We start from the raw sequence: 19,298 nt of genomic DNA, 5'->3' as shown, positions 1-19,298 counted from the left end.
CACGAGGTACTCATTTGAGGCCGAGTCGACCTAGGGGAGGCCCAGGACCGGTTCAGATAATCGCCACCGGTGTTGGCCGTGAGCGGGAATCGAACTCGGGTTCGCTGGGTTCGTAGCGCAGCGTAGCGCTAACCGCTACACTACCGCTTCCCACCACCACTCAAGACACAGAGAGAGAGACACAGAGAGAGACAGACACACGAGAGAGACACAGAGAAAGACACAGAGATAGAGACACAGAGAGAGACACACAGAGAGAGACACACACACGAGACAGACACCCGTGAAGACACACAGAAAGACTGACACACACAGAGAGAGAGAGACACACAAAGAGAGACATACAGAGAGAGAGACAGAGAGAGAGACACACACAGAGAGAGAGACACACACACAGAGACATACACAGAGAGAGACACACACACAGAGACATACACAGAGAGAGACACACACACAGAGAGAGACAGAGAGAGACAGACACACCGAGAGACACACACAGAGAGAGACGCACAGAGAGACACACACACAGAGACACACACACAGAGAGACACACACACAGAGAGGCACAGCAGGAAAACCTCTGACCCAAGTCAACATGGAATGTTGGGCTAACGGAGAGCCCACCCACACACCCAACGTTGACCCAACGTTGAATCAAACGCGCAGGCTTTCGCGACCAGTATCATCCACAATGCAGTTGTTTTGTTCTGTTTACGTGACAAACATTTTACTAATTGTCTGTGGTGGCGGGCACATACACACGGACACACACGGGTACACACGGGCACACACAGACACGGTGTCTCACAGAGACACGCACACACACACACGGGCACACGCACACACACTAACACACGGACACACGCACACAGTCTCACGGAGACACGCACACACACGGGTACACACGGGCACACACGCACACACACACACACGGGCACACACAGTCTCACGGAGACACGCACACACACGGACACACGGGCACACACGCGCACACACGGACACACACACACACACGGGCACACACAGTCTCACGGAGACACGCACACACACGGACACACACGCACACACGGGCACACACGCACACACACACACACACACGGGCACACACAGTCTCACGGAGACACGCACACACACGGGTACACACGCACACACACGGACACACACGCACACACACGGACACACACGCACACACACGAACACACACGCACACACACGGGCACACACGGACACACGCACACTGTGTCTCACGGAGACACGCACACACACGGACACACACACACGGACACACACGGACACGCACACACACGGTGTCTCACGGAGACACGCACATTATCTCAAATCCGCCCCAACCCAGGCGGCCTAAACACCCCCCACCCACCCCCCTTTGTCTCCCTGCTCCCCCCGTATCTCTCTCGTGTCCCACACATCTCCCTTGTCCACCCCGTGTCTGCCCGCCCCCCCGTGTCACCCCCGTGTGTCGTCCACCCCGTGTCAAACCCCCCCCCCCCGTCTCACCTCCCCGGGACTCGAGCGGAGCCTCCGGCCCTCCTCGAGTAGCCGCCCGACTCGGAGCGCCCCCTGCCGACTCACAGCCGCAGAACCTCGCCCCGGTCAAAGGCCACCCCCACCCCACCCCCACCCCCCCCCCCCGGGTTAACCAATGACAAAGCGCCGTTCGTCCCTCGGCGACTGTGACGTCACCGCGGCGCCTGTCACGTCACCACGGCGCCTGTGCCAGGCTTGGGTCACCCTCGAGGCCACGTGAAGCGTCGAAGGCTCGTTGCTGCTGCTGTTGCTGGCAGGAGGTCACGGGCAGAGGTCGCAAACGGGTACCCGATACCCGTACCCTACTCGATACCCGTACCCTACCCGATACCCGGCTACCCATACCCGGCCAGGTACGGGTAGCCGTTTGCGACCCTGGTGCGGCCGGGTACGGGTACGGGTAGGTCGTGAGTCACTGGTGAGTAACCGTTTGTCACTCATTTCGGGTAGGGTAACCATTTGCGACCCTGGTGCGGCCGGGTACGGGTAAGGAATCAAAACCCGTTTGCGACCTCTGATCACGGGACAGACCAAGCAGGTGGCGCGGGTTGGCCGACTGAGGTGACCGGGAGATGCACCACCAGCTGTGCCCCCCACTGTGCCAACTTGCTGCACTTTAGCCGCCCGGCGCTCCGCTCGTTGTTGTGAGCGTCGCTCCTCTGCCCTCCGTTGTTGCTGGAGGGCGACTGCCTCCAGCTGCTACTGGGGTAGTTGGAGGTAGTTGCCAAGTCGACCAATACCAACACCCGCCACTAAGTGGCTGTGACGTCACCACGGCACCTGTGCCAGGCGAGGTTCACCTCAAAGCCACGATAAGTGTCGAAGGCTCGCTGCTGGCAGGTCACGGGACAGACCCAGGTGGTGCCATGGGTTGGCTGACTGAGATGACTGGCAGATGCACCACCTGTGCCAACTTGCTGCACTTTATCCACCCGGCGCTCCGCTCGTTGTTGTGAGCGTCGCTCCTCCGCCCTCCATTGTTGCTGGAGGGCAACTGCCTCCAACTGCCCAGTAGCGTCCTTCACGAGCCTCCTCCACAGAGGTCGATCTTGACACCGCTGGTACCAGTCGTCGGCAAGTCCACTCAGCTCCACATCCTCACCGACCGCATCAGTCAATCTCTCCTCCAGCCCGTGTCGTCCCCGTTGAGGCAACCCACCCCCGCCTGAATGAGAAGACAGGGACTCCGCTACTTACGAACGAGTTAGGTTCCAGAGGCCTGTCCATTTGTTCCCAAGTCCAACTTTACTCCTGCCGATTCCAAACGTGCCGCACGGTATGAACACTAAACACGGGGAATGGCTCTAAAAAAGTCGTGAAATCTCCTGCAGATGCAACACCGATTCTTCACGTTCCGCAGATGCCACCTCCACCACCAATTGCGCGGCGGTTGGATGGCGGCGTCCGCACGGTGGCCTTCTCAAACTCGGCAGCTCCACCGTCCACCGTGAACGCTGACGCAGCGCGCTTGGGGCGAACGCAGCACCGTGGAGAATTAGAATGCTTTGTACTCGCTGCACGCGTTGGCGGCATTCGCGCGAGACACCACGCATTACAGCGAAAACGCGGTCCTCCTCCACGTGGGAACACTTTCCACCCAACGTGGCACTGGCGCCGTTATAACGTGGAACTGACACCGTTGAGGTCTCAGAGTGGTTGACGCCGAACTACTTTGAGCTGCGTGGCTGAGTGGTGCAGTGACACAGTACGCAGAATGATGCAGCAACACGGTGGCATCCGCTCAGTTATTAGTCTCCACCACGTCACTGGATGCCGTGCGTAGTGGTGGTGGTGGTACAGCAACCACATCGTACCTCGCCAAACTCTGTTGTTACGCGATTGTGGGGGAAATCGTTCGCTAGACGCGGCGCTTTTCAGCAATGCCCCTTGCTCCCGCGTGAAACGAGCACTTGCCCCGCGTCTTTACCTCCCTGCCGTGTCGAGCGACAACCCCGAAACCCCGAACAGCACCCCCCTGCGAGCGAGATCGCCGCATTTTTCCCGGGCGAAATATCATCGGTTGTAATCCAGTCCTAAAAGCACCGACCGCTAGCAAGGCCCTTAAAAAGCACCAGGGACCGCGACGACTCAAACCTGCGCTTAAAGGGTGACCAGCTCAGTCCAAATGTAAAAGTGTATTTTATTCGAAATTTAATTATTACATTTATACATTAGTCGAGTACACAAAAAAACCTGTGAGCTGGTGTGCCGCTGCTGCCGCTGCTGCCACAACAACAAAAAAACCCGTGGGAGGAAATTTTCGAGCAAAATCATCATCAGTAAGTCGAGGAGCTGGAGCTGCGGGTGTCGTCGTAGTGTTTGGCGTTTGGCGCCACGCTGTTGGTGGCGAAGTAGCGCACGTCGGGGTCCGCGTCGCTCTGCAGCAGCAGCACCGCCTGCTCCGCCGCCTGCAGCGCGGCGCCAGCGGGAACGTCTGCGTGGCGGTGGGGGAGGAGAGGGGGTCACGGCGTGAGCCCGAGCGTTGTTCCGCCGGCAGTGAAGCAGGAGGTCAATTAGGAACCGACTCTTCTTGGTTCTTTCGGTAAAGTCACGTAGAATGGAAGTAATAAAATAATACAAATAAAACATCATAAAATAATTCTCACGACGTTTTGGCCACAACGCAAGTAGCCGTTTCAGGTGGAGAACAGGGCTGTCGAGGAGACAGCGTCTGACAGAGCTGTTCTCCACCTGAGGACGGCTGCTTGCGTTGTGGCCGAAACGTCGTGAGAATTATTTTATTATGTTTTATTTTTATTATTTTATTACTTCCATTCTACGTGACTTTACCGAAAGAACCAAGAAGATGAATCCCTGCAGTCACGAAAGCTTGAAATCGAAATTTAATTGTTTTATTTTTATTCTTTATTAAGTTTTATTTTTATTGTTTTATTTTTATTTTATTAAGTTTTATTTTAACTATTTTATTAAGTTTTATTTTTATTATTTTATTAAGTTTTATTTTTATTATTTTATTATGTTTTATTTTTATTATTTTATTATTTCCCTTCTACGTGACTTTACCGAAAGAACCAAGAAGATGAATCCCTGCAGTCACGAAAGCTTTACATTGAAATTTAGGAACCAACTTTTATTTATTATCCACTGGCTGTACTACACGACTTCGCCCGGGACCTGGATTCACTAGGGGCGGCCGCCTTTGTGTCCCAAGTGGCGATGTTCACACACCACAGCAGTTGCGCGTTTGAGGCTGAGTCGAACTAGGGGAGGCCCAGGACCGGTTCAGATAATCGTCACCGGTATTGGCCGTGAGCGGGAATCTAACTCGGGTCGCCGAGTTCGTAGCGCAGCGCGCTAACCGCTACACTACAATGCGTTACGCTTCCACATGCGCGGGTCACGTGACAGATGTGACGTCACAGCTCACTTGCCGTGCAAAATATCAATGCATTATTGAGCTCCCCCCCCCACCCCAAAAAAAACAAAAGTGTATTTTTATAATTTGTGCATGGTGTACAGTCTGGAAAGTACCCACATGGCAAATTTCAAGTTTGTTGCATGTCGGGAAGTTCGCTAAACATTTTGAACAGACACACATATTCACAACTTTGCTTTTTATATAGATGGAGATAAGAGGTTTCTTGGGTTACTGTATCGTCTCGCGTGTGCAAACGTTTAAACGTGCGGCATCAGCGATGACGGCATGGGCGGTGCGGTGGTGACGGCGACGGTGATGGCGGCGGTGGTGACGGTGGCGGTGGTGACGGCGGCGGTGGTGACGACGGCGGTGATGATCGTGGCGGTGATGATGGCGGTGGTGATGATGGCGATGATCGTGGCGGTGATGATGCTGGTGGTGACGGCGGTGGTGGCGACGGCGGTGATGATCGCGGCGTTGGTGATGATCGTGGCGTTGGTGATGATCGTGGCGGTGATGATGGCGGTGGTGGCGACGGCGGTGATGATGGCGGTGGTGATGATCGCGGCGTTGGTGATAATCGCGGCGGTGATGATGGCGGTGGTGACGGCGGCGGTGACCTGACCTTTCTCCAGCACGGCTTGCCGCAGCGTCTTGGCGAGGAGGATGCGCACGTTGGGCACCGGGTCGGGCACCAACTCCAGCAGACGCGGCAGCAGCAACAGCCCAAAGTCTTCCCACGCCAGGCAGTCCTCCTCCGCTATGGCCTGCGCACGAGCGGTAACGCACGGACACACGGTGACCCACCTATACCCCCGCCCACCACATCGGACCAGTCGTTCAAGGGGGAGGGTGGTATTGACAAAAACCTCGGGGCGGATGCTGGGGGGACGCTGTCAGGGGCACACATCTTAGTGTGCCGGGTGGCATCAACGGCTTTGTCCACGATGATATTTTGATCTCGATCTTGTGCACGGGGGAGGGGGGTGAAACTTGGTCCCCCGCAAAAAAACCAAGTGTCCGCAAAGCGGCGGGATTTTTTTTCGAGCGTTGACTACTTAAGCGGATGGAATGAGTAAGTTGATTGTGGGGCCATCTGTTGGGGAGACGATGCAATAAGAACTACCGAAATTGGGACCGTAAAATTGTTCCAGTGAAGTCGGTAAGCGGAATGCTATCGTATAGCAAGGTATATTTTCAAACTGCAAATTTGGACCGTGACGAGTCGTCACACGCAGGCCTCCTGCTCCTTCTCCGAATGACGTCCCGGGAAACTTGAACGTCCACCGTCATCGAAGCGGACGGCGCCTTGTGATTTTACGGTGAATAACACCAACAACCGCCGGTGATGTCACCACGGCGTTTGTGCCATGCTAGGTGCACTTGGAGTGCCACGTGGAGTATTGAAGGCTCGCTGGCAGGTCGTCACAGAACAGACCCAGCAGGTGCCATGGGTCGACCTACTTAGATGACCGGCAGATGCACCGACCGTGCTCCCCACTGTGCCAACTTGCTGCATTTTAGCCGCCCGGCGCTCCGCTCGTGGTTGCTAGCGTGGCTCCTCTGCCCTCCGTTGTTGATGGAGGGCGACTGCCTCCAACTCACCAGCAGCATCCTTCACAAACCTCCTCCACAGAGGCCGATCTTGAAACGACTGGTTACCGATTCATCGGCAAGTCCAATCCACTCCATCTGCGCTCCTGACCCTTCATCCCGGTTGGCTACGTACGGCGCGCGAAAGAAGTTCAACCGACAAACATCCGTGCACACAATTTGCCCGCAGAAACCCAACTCCCTCTCACCTGGCAGATGTAAGCGAAGGTCTGCCTGCTGTTCCACTTGGAACCCGCCAGGAACTTGCTGATGATCTGCTCCAGGAACAGCTGAAGGAGTTCCCGTGAAGACGACAGCTTGCGGACAATCTCGCTGACCTGCGGGCAAGGAGGGCACGGACACGACGCAGGCCGTCGGTGAGAGCGCTCGCGGGCGTGGGAGCGGTGTGGGGGGGGGTCAGCAATCGCACGCGAGAATTACAACCCGGCTTTGTCCTAATGTGAGATACGACCGGGAATCGAACCTCGGTTCGCTGGGATTGCAGCCGAGTGCGCTGATCATAATCATCGTCGTTGCGCCACTAATCCACGGAGGACCTTGCACAGAGCGAGCGCGATTCTAATAAAAATGTATCCGGTCAGGGAATTTCGATGTAAAGCTTTCGTGACTGCAGAGATTCATCTTCTTGGTTCTTTCGGTAAAGTCACGTAGAAGGGAAGTAATAAAATAATAAAAATAAAATATAATAAAATAATTCGCACGACGTTTCGGCCACAACGCAAGCAGCCGTCTTCAGGTGAAGAACAGGTCTGTCGAGAAGACGTTTCGGCCAGACCTGTTCTTCACCTGAGGATGGCTGCTTGCGTTGTGGCCGAAACGTCATGTGAATTATTTTATTAGATTACATTTTAATTATTTTATTATTTCCATTCTACGTGACTTTACCGAAAGAACCAAGAAGACGGTCAGGGAATCTTTCGCTCGCAGCTCAGAGATTAGAGTTTCGATGTCGTGCGTGCAGGGACTGGGACGGAGTGGGGGTGCAGCGGTTAGCGCATATCGCGCGATGAACCCAGGGGGGGGGGGACCTGAGTCCACGGGTAGCGTCAGCGGCGAGGGATATTCCAACAGTTCCTGGGCGTTTCCTCCTCTCGCCGAGCTGCGTGGCGAGGTACGATCAAACAAAGCCCCCACCGACACGGCACGAACGGGCACCCCAAGACCCAGCAGTGGACCGACATGGGGTTCTGCGAATTGTGACTGGAGACCGGCCGCGCCCGAGAACACGCGCATTTTAATTGACGCCAGCGGTTGCTACAGCGGAGCAACGACTCACCAGTTTGTAGGAAATCCATCGGACTTCTGCAACTTTGTCCGAGCAGAGTTGAAAGGCAATGGGGCAGAGGTGGTCAAACACGTCCTTGGAGGCATAGAGCCCGAGGAGCAGAATCAACTGCCTGTGACGCACACCGCACACACACACACCACACACACACCACACACACCCCACACACACCACACACACCCCACACCGCACACACACACACACCACACACACACCACACACACCGCGCACACACACACACCACACACACCCCACACACACACCACACACACCCCACACACACACACCACACACACACACACCGCACACACCACACCACGCGCACACACACACCACACACACCGCACACACCGCACACACACCGCACACACACCGCACACACACGCGTTAAAGCAATCAAACGCATGCGTCAACTACTGCATCGCATCATCTCTCACCATTTTACGCAGACGCGCACGCGCGCTTTGCGTGTGCCAGGTGGTCGCGCTTACACGCGCGTGTGCTCATCGCACAAAAACGGTTTCACGCATTGGGCATTATAAAAGTAGCGCCTCCAGTGGCTTGCAGGTGGTCGTCACGCAACATACGAACCCAGGCTCAGCCCTGCTTAGAGCGTCCGAGACGTACGTTTGCATGTACGTGGAACGTCTTTCGCACCGCACGTAGCCAAGCGTGCTAATCGGAGGTGCGGGGGGGGGCAACAAACTAAACACAAAAAGAAGTTGTAAAATAATTAGTTTTCTATTTATGGCCACAACAGTGCTCCCCACTGTGGTGGCCAAGACGGCGTCGATGGTGGTGGTGGGGGGGTGATCGTGGCAGCAGAGATGATGGTGGTGGTGGTGGGGGGGCGATCGTGGTAGTAGAGGTGGTGGTGGGGGGGGGGGGCGATCGTGGTAGTAGAGGTGGTGGTGGGGGGGGGCGATCGTGGTAGTAGAGGTGGTGGTGGGGGGGGGGGGCATTCGTGGTAGGAGAGATGGTGGTGGTGGTGGTGGTGGGGGGGTGATCGTGGTAGTAGAGATGGTGGTGGTGGGGGGGTGATCGTGGCAGTGAAGATGGTGGTGGGGGTGGTCGTGGCAGCAGAGATGATGGTGGTGGTGGGGGGGGGGGTGATCGTGGCAGCAGAGATGGTGGTGGCGGTGGGGGGTGATCGTGGTAGTAGAGATGGTGGTGGTGGTGGTGGGTGGGTGATCGTGGTAGTAGAGATGGTGGTGGTGGTGGGGGGTGATTGTGGCAGCAGAGATGGTGGTGGCGGTGGGGGGTGATCGTGGCAGTAGAGATGATGGTGGTGGGGGGGTGATCGTGGCAGTGAGGATGGTGGTGGTGGCGGAGATGCCACCAGAACCACGCGTTTAGAGTATTTTGTCTGCTGCTATAAATGTCCACGTGATGGCGAGCCAGTTCGTTGAGCCATCATTTGTGGCCAGGCCGCTTCTGAAAAAAAAGACCTACGTACAAAAAGCAGTTCTAAAGAAATGAGTTTTAAGTCTCGACTCAAAAGCGCAAAGAGATGTGTAGAGATCAGGGTGCATTGAGGGTGACAATGCAAGGCACGTGGTGGCCACACATCGCAAGGTCCTCCAACACCGCCTCCCAATCGCGGCCGTTGGGCACCTCCGATTAGCACGGTTGGCTACGTATGGTGCGAAAGAAGTTCAACGTACATACATACATACACAGGAATTGTTCATGAGTATAGGGTGGTGGGGAGGTGGTGGGGGAGGGTGTGTGTGGAAATGGGGGGGGGGGTGTTAAATGAGATCACAGTGGGGGGCGGGGAGAAGGCACGCACTCTGCAAGGTCGTAGCGAAATCGCCAATTCCTCGTGTTGTCCGTGACGAGGAACTCCTGCAGGTGGTAGAGGTACTCCCGCCGCTTCTGCTGGGGCAGCAACTGCACGGGGGACAGGACAAAGAACCTCCGTGTAGCCTTAACAGACTGTTGGGGCAAGTGCTGTTAGCGAGTAGCATCTATGAAGGTGCCGGCACGGCACACGAGGGGGTGGCTGGCCGGCATCACGCCCGGCCGCCTTTGTCTCCCCAGTGGCGATGTTTACTACACACCGCACCAGGTACTCGTTTGAGGCCAAGTCGACAATCGCCACTGGTGTTGGCCGTGAGCGGGAATTGAACCCGGGTTGCCAGCTTCGTAGCGCTGCGCACTAACCGCAACACTGCCTCTTCTTGGTTCTTTCGGTAAAGTCATGTAGAAGGGAAATAATAAATAATAAATAAAACACTATAAAATAAAATAATTCTCACGAAGTTTCGGCCACAACGCAAGCAGCCGTCCTCAGGTGAAGAACAGGGCTGTCGGAAAGACTTCGGACGCTGTCTTTCCGAAAGACCTGTTCTTCACCTGAGGATGGCTGCTTGCGTTGTGGCCGAAACGTCGTGAGAATTGTATTTTATTATGTTTTATTTTTATTAGTTTATTATTTCCCTTCTACGTGACTTTACCGAAAGAACCAAGAAGATGAATCCCTGCAGTCACGAAAGCTTTAAATCGAAACGCAACACTACCATACAGACACGATGCTCGGCACCACCACCAGCATCACTCACGGGCTACGCACAACCAATAAACCCGGCGGGTGGTGGAGCCGATGGTCCCGTACACGACCACTTCATCTCACGTTCCACAAATGCAGCCATGAACAATTGGATGTATTTGCGGTACACCGGTGCAGCATAACATAGCGGTGCTCATAAAACAGTCTGGACGATGTCGATGTTGCCCTTGAGTGGCGCTGCAGACTCTCCATCAGAACAAGTCGCACTCACAATCAGCAGCTGCTTTCCCATAATCAACGTTTTTGGGTTTAGATCGCGTTATTTATAAATGTGTCGTAACCCTCCACCACCCGACACGGCCAATCAGTAAAAAAGTGTCACGTTGACAAAAGACAAATAGTTCACTGCTTTAGCCCACCGGTGTTGTGTTGAAGCGTGAAACCACAACATTTATAATTTGAGTACGACGTTTCGCTGGCAATTGCATCCAGCATCATCGGGCAATTCGCCAGAATGGTTCTGACACTTTTTTACTGATTGGCCGTGTCGGGTGGTGGAGAGTTACGACACATTTATAAATAACGCGATCTAAATCCAAAAACGTTGATTATGAATAATATTGGTCGCGAAAGCCTCCCACGTGTTAAACTGAGCTGCTTTCCCGTCGGAACGCGCGGCGGCGGCGGCGACACCACGAGCCGTAATATTTGGATGCCACCGTCCGCCGAGAAATGATTCCCGGAATTGAATCGAGCCACCGTCCGACCGAGTCTCGGGCACGAGGAGTCAAATCTGCCTTGGGGACACGGAGCAGCCAATCTGTCGTCAGGCTGGCTGCTGCTGCACGGCGACAGACTCAAGCATCGTGTTCAGCCGCTCGTTTCAACGTTCGTCGTCCGACTGCTTCGACGTCACGAGAAACTGATTTTGACGGACACCCCGGGGCTTGCGAACCGGGGGAAAGTAAATAATTATTGCGGGTTTTTTTAAATTTCCCTCCCTCCCTCCCCGCCCACCGGTTGTACCGCCAACACGTTCAACCACCCGTACCGTCGAAGCGTGTGAAAAATCCGCAATCGTCGAGACCGCCCACCACCCCCCGCCCTCACCCCAAGCTCGACGTGAACGCGAGAGGGTTTCCTTCGCGTGACTTTGCCGTGCTTTTTAAAGGTTGCGCAAGGCCCCGCTCGTTGAACCCCGCGCTACGTGGCCACTTCTGCCGTTGCGCAACTCGGGTGCTGGTCGTTGGGCGAGTCGTTAAACTCAAAGCGGTGGGGGGGGGAGGCGGGCGAGGTGGGGTGAGGGCAAAGTCTCCGTGCGGTAACGTGGCTGGGAGGCCTGGGCCAGGCAGCCTGCCCAGACATTCTCGTACAAGGTGGTCCCGTTTAGAGACAAACCACACACCGGCAGTAAATACTATTTACTCAAAATAGTAAATGTTGTATTGCAGCTATATTTTTAGCCTGGCCGGGTGGCTCAGCGATAGAGCGAGCTGCTCGCACTCGGAAGGTTGCGGTGACATCGCCACGGCGCTGGTGTCAGGCCACGTACACTTCGAGGCCACGTACTCTTTGAGGCCACATACACTGTGAGGCCACGTACACTGTGAGGCCACGTACACTTTGAGGCCACGTACACTTTGAGGCCACGTACACTGTGAGGCCACGTACACTTTGAGGCCACGTACTCTTTGAGGCCACATACACTGTGAGGCCACGTACACTGTGAGGCCACGTACACTTTGAGGCCACGTACACTGTGAGGCCACGTACACTGTGAGGCCACGTACACTGTGAGGCCACGTACACTGTGAGGCCACGTACACTTTGAGGCCACGTACACTGTGAGGCCACGTACACTGTGAGGCCACGTACACTTTGAGGCCACGTACACTTTGAGGCCACGTACACTTTGAGGCTACGTACACTTTGAGGCTACGTACACTTTGAGGCTACGTACACTTTGAGGCTACGTACACTGTGAGGCCACGTACACTGTGAGGCTACGTACACTGTGAGGCCACGTACACTGTGAGGCCACGTACACTTTGAGGCCACGAACACTTTGAGGCCACGTACACTTTGAGGCTACGTACACTTTGAGGCCACGTACTCTTTGAGGCCACGTACACTGTGAGGCCACGTACACTGTGAGGCCACGTACACTTTGAGGCCACGTACACTGTGAGGCCACGTACACTGTGAGGCCACGTACACTTTGAGGCCACGTACACTGTGAGGCCACGTACACTGTGAGGCCACGTACACTTTGAGGCCACGTACACTGTGAGGCCACGTACACTTTGAGGCCACGTACACTTTGAGGCCACGTACACTGTGAGGCCACGTACACTTTGAGGCTACGTACACTTTGAGGCTACGTACACTTTGAGGCTACGTACACTTTGAGGCTACGTACACTGTGAGGCCACGTACACTGTGAGGCCACGTACACTTTGAGGCCACGTACACTTTGAGGCTACGTACACTGTGAGGCCACGTACACTTTGAGGCTACGTACACTGTGAGGCTACGTACACTTTGAGGCTACGTACACTTTGAGGCTACGTACACTTTGAGGCTACGTACACTGTGAGGCCACGTACACTTTGAGGCTACGTACACTGTGAGGCCACGTACACTGTGAGGTTACGTACACTTTGAGGCTACGTACACTGTGAGGCCACGTACACTTTGAGGCTACGTACACTTTGAGGCCACGTACACTGTGAGGCCACGTACACTGTGAGGCCACGTACACTGTGAGGCTACGTACACTTTGAGGCTACGTACACTTTGAGGCCACGTACACTTTGAGGCCACGTACACTGTGAGGCTACGTACACTGTGAGGCCACGTACACTGTGAGGCCACGTACACTGTGAGGCTACGTACACTTTGAGGCTACGTACACTTTGAGGCTACGTACACTTTGAGGCCACGTACACTGTGAGGCCACGTACACTGTGAGGCTACGTACACTTTGAGGCTACGTACACTTTGAGGCTACGTACACTTTGAGGCCACGTACACTGTGAGGCCACGTACACTGTGAGGCCACGTACACTGTGAGGCCACGTACACTGTGAGGCCACCTACACTTTGAGGCCACGTACACTGTGAGGCCACGTACACTGTGAGGCCACGTACACTGTGAGGCCACGTGCACTTTGAGGTTACGTACACTGTGAGGCCACCTACACTTTGAGGCCACGTACACTGTGAGGCCACGTACACTGTGAGGCCACGTACACTGTGAGGCCACGTGCACCTTGAGGCCACGTACACTGTGAGGCCACCTACACTTTGAGGCCACGTACACTGTGAGGCCACGTACACTTTGAGGCCACGTGCACTTTGAGGTTACGTACACCTTGAGGCCACGTACACTTTGAGGTTACGTACACCTTGAGGCCACGTACACTTTGAGGCCACGTACACTTTGAGGTTACGTACACTTTGAGGTTACGTACACTGTGAGGCCACGTGCACTTTGAGGTTACGTACACTTTGAGGCCACGTACACTGTGAGGCCACGTGCACTTTGAGGTTACGTACACTTTGAGGCCACCTACACTTTGAGGTTACGTACACCTTGAGGCCACGTACACTTTGAGGCCACGTACACTTTGAGGCCACGTACACTTTGAGGTTACGTACACCTTGAGGCCACGTACACTTTGAGGCCACCTACACTTTGAGGCCACGTACACTTTGAGGCCACGTACACTGTGAGGCCACGTACACTGTGAGGCCACGTGCACTTTGAGGTTACGTACACCTTGAGGCCACGTACACTTTGAGGCCACCTACACTTTGAGGTTACGTACACCTTGAGGCCACGTACACTTTGAGGTTACGTACACTTTGAGGCCACCTACACTTTGAGGTTACGTACACTTTGAGGCCACCTACACTTTGAGGCCACGTACACTGTGAGGACACGTACACTTCGAGGCCACGTGTCGAAGACTCGCTACCGGCAGGTCACGGGACAGACCCAGGCGCCACGGGGGATGACCGACCGAGATTGACCGGCAACACCCCACGCACACGCGGCCACGCCTGCCCGCCCTGCTGACCTTGAGGAAGTCGTGCAGGTGCTTGAGCACGCCCACGCGCACGTCGTCCAGGTCCTTGAGGAAGCCGTTGAACACGGGGACGAGGTCCACGGCGGTGAGGCGGTCTCCCAGGATGGCGGCCAGCTCGTGGATGGAGAAGGCGAGCGTTCGCCGCACCTTCCACTGTGGGGGGTGCCGGGCGTGGGGAGCGGTGGTGTAGCGGTTAGCGCTACGCTGCGCTATGAACCCAGCGACACGAGTTCGATTCCCGCTCAGGGCCAACATCGGTGACGATTATCTGAACCGGTCCCGGGCCTCCCCTACGTCGACTCGGCCTCAAATGAGTATCTGGTGTGGTGTGTAAACATCGCCACTAGGGAGACAAAGGCGGTCGGGCGTGGTGCTGGCCACCCACCCCCTCATGTGCCGTTCCGGCCTTCATAGGTGCTCGCTAACAGCACTTGTTTGTGCCGGCGGCCACACACCGGTGTTCATTCGGCGTTTTACTTTCTTGCTTTTGCTTTTTTTACTTTTGGTCAAAGTTGTTTTCCCAAAGATTTCACCCTGCAAGTGTCATTGTGTAACTTTTAACCCTTCACCCGTGTGTCGATTAAAAAAAAACATGCCTGTTCATTGAGGGACTGTGCGATTTCTTGGACAAAGTGCAACCACCAACAGAGCGCTAGAAAGCGGTAGGCAGAAGAAAGCAGTGGCCAACCGAGCGTCGAGTAAGAGAGAGACCAGAGGTCGCAAACGGGTACCCGATACCCGTACCCTACCCGATACCTGGCTACCCTGGTGCGGCCGGGTACGGGTAGGCCGTGAGTCACTGGTGAGTAACCGTTTGTCACTCATTTCCCAACGTCTTGTCTCTTCTCACAATTCAAGTTCCTAAAATCAACCCACCCGTGCCTGCAACATGGCTTCATCCCAGAGGTCGCAATCGGGGACCCGATAACCGTACCCTACCCGTACCCGGCCAGGTACGGGTAGGGTACGGGTAGGGCCGGGTACGGGTAGCCGTTTGCGACCCTGGTGCGGCCGGGTACGGGTAGGCCGTGAGTCACTGGTGAGTAACCGTTTGTCACTCATTTCGGATAGGATACAGGTAGGGAACGGGTACCCATACCCGGCCGGGTACGGGTACCCATTTGCGACCCTGGTGCGGCCGGGTACGGGTAGGCCGTGAGTCACTGGTGAGTAACCGTTTGTCACTCATTTCGGGTAGGGTACGGGTAGGGAACGGGTACCCATACCCGGCCGGGTACGGGTACCCATTTGCGACCCTGGTGCGGCCGGGTACGGGTACGGGGGGTAAGGAATCAAAACTCGTTTGCGACCTCTGGGAAAGACTCACCTGCATGTCCGCTGCCAGCGAGTTGTAGGTGCTCTTGAGGCAGTGCCAGTGCTGGGTGCCAAGGGTGAGCGCCACCCCCGGGAGGCTGTACGCGCAGTGCCTCGCGATCTCCGTGTCCACCGTTTGAGCCCGGAACGGGTCGGTCATGGACAGGAACTGGTCCAGCAGCTCCTGCGGTATCACGTCCTACGGAGAAACAGCGTCGTCGCAACTCGCCATCACCACCACCACCACCACACCACCACTAACATGATCAGCAGCACCGCCGGCGCGATCGTCGGCGATAAGGCAGGTAGGCGTTACGATGCTCAAACACCAAATCATTGACCACACTAGCTTGTGGTAAAACATGCAAACAGACATCCTTTGATAGTGCATGCTTCCTTGAAACCGATTGGCCCACACCAGAGACAGCATCTTGTAACTACCACGACAATTGTCACCAATGCCATCAACACCCACCCCCCCCCCACCACCCCATCATCACCACAACCATCATCCCAACCGTCGCTGTCACCACCACCCACTGAGTGTGGTAACCGTGGCGATGGGTGTGGGGGGAGGTCACCTGGTTGTGAAGCTGCTCCTCTGGCTGCGGTGTGAGCACCATGCTCCTGTCGGGAGAGTCCATGGTGCCAACGCGCTCCTCCTCCTCCTCCTGCGCGAACAAGTGGTTCACTGTGCAACTTGCTAACACTTGATACAGCTGTCACTTGATACAGCTATCACTTGATACAGCAATCACTTGATACAGCTGTCACTTGGTACAGCTGTCACTTGGTACAGCTATCACTTGATACAGCTATCACTTGATACAGCTATCACTTGATACAGCTATCACTTGATACAGCTATCACTTGATACAGCTATCACTTGATACAGCTATCACTTGATACAGCTATCACTTGATACAGCTAACACTTGATACAGCTAACACTTGATACAGCTGTCACTTGGTACAGCTGTCACTTGATACAGCTATCACTTGATACAGCTATCACTTGATACAGCTAACACTTGATACAGCTGTCACTTGGTACAGCTGTCACTTGGTACAGCTGTCACTTGATACAGCTATCACTTGATACAGCAATCACTTGATACAGCTAACACTTGATACAGCTGTCACTTGGTACAGCTGTCACTTGGTACAGCTGTCACTTGATACAGCTATCACTTGATACAGCTATCACTTGATACAGCTATCACTTGATACAGCTATCACTTGATACAGCTATCACTTGATACAGCTATCACTTGGTACAGCTGTCACTTGGTACAGCTATCACTTGATACAGCAATCACTTGATACAGCTGTCACTTGATACAGCTATCACTTGATACAGCTATCACTTGATACAGCTATCACTTGATACAGCTATCACTTGATACAGCTATCACTTGATACAGCTATCACTTGATACAGCTATCACTTGATACAGCTATCACTTGATACAGCTATCACTTGATACAGCTATCACTTGATACAGCTATCACTTGATACAGCTATCACTTGATACAGCTATCACTTGATACAGCTATCACTTGATACAGCTATCACTTGATACAGCTATCACTTGATACAGCTATCACTTGGTACAGCTGTCACTTGGTACAGCTATCACTTGATACAGCAATCACTTGATACAGCTGTCACTTGATACAGCTATCACTTGATACAGCTATCACTTGATACAGCTAACACTTGATACAACTATCACTTGATACAGCTATCACTTGATACAGCAATCACTTGATACAGCTGTCACTTGGTACAGCTATCACTTGATACAGCTATCACTTGTTACAGCTATCACTTGTTACAGCTATCACTTGTTACAGCTATCACTTGATACAGCTATCACTTGTTACAGCTATCACTTGATACAGCTATCACTTGATACAGCTATCACTTGATACAGCTATCACTTGATACAGCTATCACTTGATACATCTATCGTGCTGTGACGGTTCCACCTGAAGACGGAAGCTTGTGTTGCCTCCGAAACGTCGTGATTTTTATTTTATTTTACTTTTATTAATTGAAATTTTTTACCTACGTGACTTTACCGAAAAAACCTAAGAATATGAATCCTTGCAGTCACGAAAGCTTCAAATCTAGAATCAACTTGCTATTGGCGGCAGCAGCAGCAGCAGCAACAAGGAACTAAAACCATGCCCACGCTCGGGGCGGCGAGACGTGGACCCTGCGACAGAGCGCTCGCCGCTTTCTGCCGAGGTTTGCGGCTCGACTCTTTTGCACGCACGAATCACGCGACACCAAGCGCCGTCCCTCTTCACAGCGGCACTTTAAAGATTCGCCCGACGTCGTTACGAATGAGAAGGCCATCGTGCTCCGGGCATCGTGGTCCAAATTTACTAAATTCGAAGAAAAAAATAGCCCCCCTTCTGGTATGCCGAACTTCTTTCGCACCGTACGGAGCCAACCGTGCTAACTGGAGGTGCGGGGCACACTTATGCCGCTTGCAGGCCAGGTGCCCGGGTAACGCTGAGATGGCTGCCACGGGGGGAGGGGGGGGGGGCGGGGGGCGTGCTCTTTAAATGTTTGAGATGAGATTTGATGCACGCCGGGGCACCGAGTTGCCGAAGCATTTAATGCGAGGATTAATATTATTATTCTGAACCAGTTCCCAACTTCAGTTTGACACGTAGGCTTTCGCGACCAATATCATCTATGTTCTGTAAACGTGACAAACCTTACTAATTGGCCGTGTCGGGTGGTGGCGGGTTTAATGACACATTTATATATTTACGCGATCCAACCCAGAAAAAAAACGTGCATTATGGAATTTCCAACTTGTGCTTGTCCTCGCAAGGAGTCAACCCCTCCGTGCGATTACATCTGCGTACCAGCGGCCACAACGTATGGATCACAGAAACCAGGACGGTGACGACGAGGACGGAATAAGAAAAAAACCGCCGGCTCGGCAGACTTGGGAGAGATCCAACGAGACTGGGCGAGCGCTCAGGACGATTTCAGTCGTCGGTAACGAGAAGGGGGGGGGGACAGAGGTGGGGGGGGGGGGGGGGCGACGTCGCCTTCCCCTGACGCGACGCACACGAGAGAGGCGCTCGAGGCACGGCTCACCGTGCTGTTGAGGAAGCTCGACTTGACGGAGCCGTCCAGGGAGAGGCAAACGTTGTCGAAGTGCAATCCCTCGTATTCGCCGAGATCGGACGGGTCCGAATCGTGGGAGGCGGCCTCCAGCATGCACGCAGCCACGTCCACAGCCTCTGTAAACAAAGAGCGCAGAGAGAGCCGCGTTCACAACACGACTCTCCGCCACCAGCTGTTCAAAGACGAAGATCTTGCCCCCCCCCCCTCCCTCCGGACAGCCTTTAACAGACTGTTGGTGCAAGTGCTATACTCTTAGTTCTTTCGGTAAAGTCACTTTACCGAAAGAACTAAGAGTATGAATCCTTGCAGTCACGAAAGGTGCAAGTGCTGTTCGCGAGCAAATATGAAGAGAGGATTGAATTTCGATTTAAAGCTTTCGTGACTGCAGGGATTCATCTTCTTGGTT

General features: G+C 54.3%; 2 protein-coding genes across 2 annotated transcripts in view; both read right to left on the bottom strand.

The window, feature by feature from the left end:
* The window catches only part of SIRT5 (sirtuin 5), a 35,761-nt gene extending 34,141 nt beyond the window's left edge, over window positions 1-1,620 (bottom strand). The window contains 1 exon segment of the mRNA XM_061573220.1: window positions 1,516-1,620. The gene's annotated coding sequence lies outside the window, so the exon portion shown is untranslated.
* A 2,048-nt stretch (window positions 1,621-3,668) lies between these two features.
* PPP4R1 (protein phosphatase 4 regulatory subunit 1) overlaps window positions 3,669-19,298 on the bottom strand; it is a 40,736-nt gene continuing 25,106 nt past the window's right edge. The window contains exons 12-20 of the mRNA XM_061573139.1: window positions 18,863-19,008; window positions 16,322-16,411; window positions 15,754-15,939; window positions 14,418-14,579; window positions 9,616-9,716; window positions 7,815-7,935; window positions 6,727-6,855; window positions 5,550-5,691; window positions 3,669-3,979 (exon numbers count right to left, since the gene is read on the bottom strand). Coding sequence (XP_061429123.1) covers window positions 3,822-3,979; window positions 5,550-5,691; window positions 6,727-6,855; window positions 7,815-7,935; window positions 9,616-9,716; window positions 14,418-14,579; window positions 15,754-15,939; window positions 16,322-16,411; window positions 18,863-19,008 — 1,235 coding nt within the window. The 3' untranslated portion in view covers window positions 3,669-3,821. The remainder of the gene's footprint in view (window positions 3,980-5,549; window positions 5,692-6,726; window positions 6,856-7,814; window positions 7,936-9,615; window positions 9,717-14,417; window positions 14,580-15,753; window positions 15,940-16,321; window positions 16,412-18,862; window positions 19,009-19,298) is intronic.

This window comes from Lethenteron reissneri, chromosome 52 (genome assembly GCF_015708825.2).
Source record: "Lethenteron reissneri isolate LAM-NWPU_2019-01 chromosome 52, ASM1570882v1, whole genome shotgun sequence".
Classification (NCBI taxonomy): Eukaryota; Metazoa; Chordata; class Hyperoartia; order Petromyzontiformes; family Petromyzontidae; genus Lethenteron; species Lethenteron reissneri.
This window is presented reverse-complemented; position numbering and strand designations above follow the sequence as displayed.